Below are 5,766 nucleotides of genomic sequence, written 5' to 3' on the forward strand. Positions count from 1 at the left end.
AAGCGGCAAAGCGCTGACTTATCTCATCGTTGCGTAATCCGTTGCTAGTTTAAAGAACGTCTCCATTTTTATTCAGTAATCACTTTAGGCAATGAACTTACAACTCCCCCTCGTATGGGTAGAAAGATTATTAGCAGCAGTTCGAATGCATTGCTTTTCCCCCATTGTCAACAACTAAGTCGCTTGCCTACAAACAATTGCGTGCACACACATAAATATACATACATATAAATACATCAATGAGTTAATGGGTTGAAGTTCAATCAGCAGCAACTTTATTATAGATATGTGCCACCCATAAAAATATGATTAAAAACATCTGAAAGTTTTAGTTGATGTTTTGTTTATAACAGATTTTGAAACTTAGTGCTACTCGAGTTGCCAGCGCAGCTAGTGTAAACAGTGCGCAATAAAAATACTCGTTTTATGATAAGTGAAATAGCGAAAGTAAAGGAAATACTGTAGCTATGCATGTGCTAGTGTAATTAAGTAGGAATAAATACAAATAAAACGTTGAAAACCCAATTTATCAATTATTAGTTTAGCGTTCCACCTGAATGTTCTAGACGCGATGTTTAAGAATAGCATCAATTTATTCTTTATGCTCACACTAATCCAACTGACAGCTGCAATTGACTCTGCGCACCCAAACACAGTGAAAGCAGCGTCAATTGCCCAGCAAAATTTACACAGAACATTCCAAAGCACATCGCTCTTATATGGCTTATCAACTCTAAGTGATGAGAATTTCATCGAACAGCGCTGTCACGCCCACTTGCAGCTATTCCAGCAGGGTGTAATGGATAAATTGCCATGGGCTTTGAAAAGTAAGTTAGTAAATATATTTTATTTTTATTTTTTGAAAATTAAATAACTTTTAACTTGTTCACATTTTTTACTGTGCGGCCAATAGTGTTCGACGCTTCAGCCAGTATCGAGCCAGGTTTCACATTCGGTAACAATTTCTGGTTGGGCAATCGTGAGGTTTGCGGCGCGGTAGGGCAGCCTACGAATATGCAAATTTCCGCGCATCTATCACATCATATGAATGCCGAGCTACTAACCTCAGTGGCGCCCTTCGCAACCGACTTTCGTGTCGTTTATTTGCGACATAATTCTAGCTGGCAGGTGGATCCACTTGTGCTTGTTTTTGCCAGTCGCGTACATGTGGCTCTCTGTTTGCCGAGTGCTTGCTCTGAGCGTGAAATTCGGCGTCTTACAAATGCCTACTTGGCGACCGATCTTTTTGCAGCTAATGAGCTGTACGATATGCATTTGCAATATGAATATACGAAGGATTTGAAGCTGAAAGCGGCGACTTTCATGAGAGCCTCCTTATATCTCTGCTGTATTTTTATACTAACAACAATTGGCCTTACGGTAGTTGCCATGTCAAGCAAGAAATTGCAGGATATAGAAATACTTAAAGAAAAGGTGACGAAAGTGGCTACTGGCGAGGAAAATGGCACTAAGGCTCCACACTCCGATTCCCAACAAGCACTACAACAAGTAGTGCCGGCAGTAGACCTTATCGCTTGCTATGACATCCAAGCAAATTGGCGGCACATTTTCACTCCCACCAAAGCGGGTCAAACATTTGCCGCCTTGAACGGCTTGCGTTTTGGTAGCGCCTTATGCGTCACCTTTTACCATTACTTGATGTTCCTCTTCAATGGTACAAGAAACAAGTTGACGCTTTTCAGTTATCAAGTACATATAGGAAATGTGGATATATTTGTTGATATCTTTTTTACGATCAGGTATGCAAAAAAGTTATGACCTATATTTTTAATATTTTTTTGAATTTCACTTGCAATTTCTTATTTTAAAGCGGTTTCTTGCAAGCCTACAACCATTTCCGGAATGTCAAGTTATTGCAGATTATACGTCAAAATAATTTGACACAAAATTTAAAGTTAATTGGAATGTATTTATTTCACCGCTACTTGAGGTAAGTAAACCAGAAGGAATGGAGTAAAATTATCATGCCGTTGTCTTCGTATGCATACAGTCACTCAAACAAAAAAGTGTGGTCCGGTCAAGAACGCTGCAGAACTGCAAAGTGTTTTGTGACAAGTCCGAACAGAAAACTGTCAAACTTTCTACTAAAACTTAGAAGGAAAGACGTTCGGTTGATGGTCGGTATCATTACAGGACACAACTCATGGGGTCAGCATATGATCACCATCGGAATCTTTGAAAACCCAATGTGCCTGTCATGCTTGGAGGAGGCGGATAGCACTGAGCACTTTCTCTGCGAGTGTCCTGCCTTTGCTAGAGCACGGCTACGAGTTTTGGGCTCTGATGTCATGAGAATGAGTAATATTCGTTTTCTAAAACTGGAGAATATTTACAGATTTGCCAAAGAATCTGGAAAATTCTCACAGGACTAACTATCTCTATCTCTGTCTCTATTCTTTCCTATCTCTTTCTCTGATACTTTTCTCGTTTTCTCCTTTCCAGAGCTTTAAATACAATGGGCTCTTTAGCCTGAGTGATTTAGGAGCCACCAAAGATCCTGGTGCTCCTTGGCTCGACCTTTTCAAATTCAAATTCAAATTCATCCACATTTCGTTGTAATGCACAAAAACAAATATATACAGAGAATTTACCCTGCAGCTTAAATGATACAGTTAAAAAAGCGCATCTATTTATTTCTAATTTTTGTAAATTTTAAGGTATTTCGTACTTTGTAGGGTATCTTTCATTATCAATTACAGCTTGAAGTCAACGTGAAATGGTTTTTGTTTTTATAATCTTTCCGACTTTTCAACTAACTAACCACAAACTTTCTTATATTATTTCCTTTTCAAATTTTCCAAATTTAGACACAGCACTATTGTTTTCTTTTCACAATATACAGGGTGGCTGATGAATTTTGTTACATTAAGAAACTCAAATAACTTTTTTTTAGTGTATGGAATTCATTTATTTTTTTTTTTAAGTTAAAGGTCATTAAATTTTATTAAATGTAGCTTAACTAGTTTTAAAAATAATTGAATTTAAATGCCCCCCATGCTCGTTGACACAAGTGCGGCATCTTAGTATAAAGTTGTTCATTGCTGCTTTGAGAGCTGCGACAGGAATAGCCGCAATTGTTGCCCGAATGGATTGTTTTAGTTCATCCAAATTTGTTGGCTTTGTTTTATAAACTTCTTGTTTACATAAACCCCACAAGAAAAAGTCAGGTGCAGTAAGGTCAGGCGACCTGTGGGGCCAACGAAATTCGGAGTTTCTTGAAATCAGTTTATTGGGAAATTTTCGTCGCAACTCTGTCATAACAGTCTGGGCTATGTGAGACGTTGCCCCATCTTGTTGAAACCACACAGAGTTGAAAGGAATTCTCTTTCGGCGTAGTTCTGGATAGAAAAATTCTTTCAGCATTTTCAAATAACGGTCTCCAGTAACCGTAACGGTGTGACCATTTTCTTCAAAAAAATAAGGCCCGACAATATCTGTGGGTTAGAAGTACTCCATATTCGACAATTTTGTTTGTTCACATTGCCGTTTAAATCGAAATGGGCCTCATCAGACATGAAAAGGCAGTTTAACATGTTTTGGTCTTCTTCCACCATTTGCAGGATCTTCTGGCAAAATTCCAAGCGAATCGGTAAGTCTGCTGCATTCAGTTTGTTAACCATTTGAATTTTGTAGGGAAATAAGTCTAAATCTTTGTGCATTATTGTTTGCAAAGACTGTCGGCTGACACCAAGTTGAGCAGATAAGCTTCTTGTTGAAACCCTTGGATTGCTTTGTATAGCTGCAGCTACAGCAGCGATCGTTTCCTCCGTCCGAACTGGTGGGTTTCGATGATAAGGCCTTCTTGCGACTGTTCCTTGCTCAGCAAAATTATTCACCAGTCTCATTATGGTCCATCTTCTCGGGGGATCGCAGCCAAACATCCGCCTGTACTCTCTCTGTACCAAAACTACGGACTCCAGTGCGTGATAGCGGCGGACTATCCAAATTCTTGTTTGCGTGTCCCAGTTATCCATTTTAATGAATTTTAAAGATCAATCTGCAAATTAAAACAAAAATGGAACAGATAACTTAAAAAGAAAAAAAGTGATTCAATTTTTTTTTGGTAGCGGCTTTCATCAGCCACCCTGTATATATTATATATAATCATTTGCCCTTTCAGATTAGCTCCAATGTACTTGCTGGTCATCGGCTTATCAGACTTCGGCGCGCAACTCATGGATGACATATCGCTATTTCATAACGCACATAAGGTACATGTAAATTGCGAAAGACACTGGTGGAGAAATGTGTTGTTCATACAAAATTTCTTCAATCACAATGATATGTGTGTACTCTGGACGTGGTCACTGGCATGCGACATGCAATTTTCTGTGTTGGCAACTGTGCTGCTCTTCACATATATCAAGCAAGTATTTATAAAAAGTAGGGAAAAAACCAAAGCTAAATTGAATGTCACTTTCTAGACATCCCGGCCACACAAAAATCTGTCTCGTTGTGCTCGTCATTGCAAATATTCTGTACACCTACACCAACGGCCTCAAACTGAACTTCGATCACTCGCTCGAATCCACTTTTGCACTTCTAACTGAAATCTATATCAATCCTTTTTCGCGTATTTTGGCTTACATTTCTGGCGGCATCGCTGGTTGGTTCTATGTAGAGCAGCGGCAGCTACCGTTTACCTTAAGTAAAAACACAAAACAATTCTTTGGCTATTTGGTGCCTCTTATATTTTTCGGCTGCATCTTTAAGCCTCCCTATCACAATCTTTCCCCTTTCAATTCGACCCTTATATTACTCTTGGAGCGATTTTGCTTTTCTATGGTCAGCAGTGTTTTGATTCTAGCAAATGCGAAAGGTCATATGCGTTGGTTTTTCCGCATCTTCGAGTCGTTTGTGTTCCAGAAATTTAATAAAGTTGCCTATGCGATGTTCCTGTTGAATCCAATGTTGGCGTTTGGGCTTCCGGGATTTAGTCAATCGAATCTGTATGCCAATCCATTGAATATGGTGAGCGAGATAGTTTTGAACAATTCAATTATATTAATTTATTATTTTATTCTCTCCTTGCAGTTGGCCGAATTTATCGGACTTTTGGTCGTTTTATTACTATTTTCAATACTCTTCACTTTACTCTTCGATATACCCTATCAAAATTTATCAAGACTGCTGGTCAACTACCAAAGCAAGCGAAAACTTGGCTAACTAATATAATACATCCATAGGCAAATGAGTTTTTTTTAATTTGTGGCAATGGGTTTCTCACTGCACTAGAATTAAATTTTATATTTATAGTCGTTTCTGGGAAACGTTAAATAGTTTTGTATGTACATGTTATATATAAATTTCGTGGTGGTTATTGCTTTTTTTTATTATGTAAGTATGAATGTATTGCGCATTAAATGTATTCATGTTTATCAGATAAACTTGTGGGCTGAATGTCTAAATTGATGTACTGGTATAAAGTAATAACTATGTATATATATATACATATATATATATAATTGACGCGTACACCCTTTCTGGGTGTTTGGCCGAGCTCTTGATGTTGTTCCATATGTGGAGGGACCTACAGTTTTAAGCCGACTCCGAACGGCAGATATCTTTTAAGAGGACCTTTTTCATGGCAGAAATACACTCGAAGAAAAAACTTTTTCTTCATTCTGGTGTTTCACCGAGATTCGAACCTACGTTCTCTCTGAATTCCGAAAGGTAGTCACGCACCAATCATTCGGCTACGGCTGCCGATTATCCATCTACAGTGGAGTATTATAACTTCATTCG

General features: G+C 38.4%; 1 protein-coding gene across 1 annotated transcript; it reads left to right on the top strand.

Moving 5' to 3' along the window:
- The first annotated feature begins 385 nt into the window (after positions 1-385).
- LOC129247930 (nose resistant to fluoxetine protein 6-like) lies at positions 386-5,326 on the top strand. The gene is made up of 6 exons (XM_054887307.1): positions 386-827; positions 914-1,760; positions 1,832-1,951; positions 4,142-4,387; positions 4,446-4,992; positions 5,056-5,326. The coding sequence occupies exons 1-6, from the start codon at positions 572-574 to the stop codon at positions 5,185-5,187; spliced, it is 2,148 nt and encodes a 715-aa protein (XP_054743282.1). The 5' UTR covers positions 386-571; the 3' UTR covers positions 5,188-5,326.
- Positions 5,327-5,766: the final 440 nt, after the last annotated feature.

This window comes from Anastrepha obliqua, chromosome 5 (assembly GCF_027943255.1).
Source record: "Anastrepha obliqua isolate idAnaObli1 chromosome 5, idAnaObli1_1.0, whole genome shotgun sequence".
Lineage (NCBI taxonomy): Eukaryota > Metazoa > Arthropoda > Insecta > Diptera > Tephritidae > Anastrepha > Anastrepha obliqua.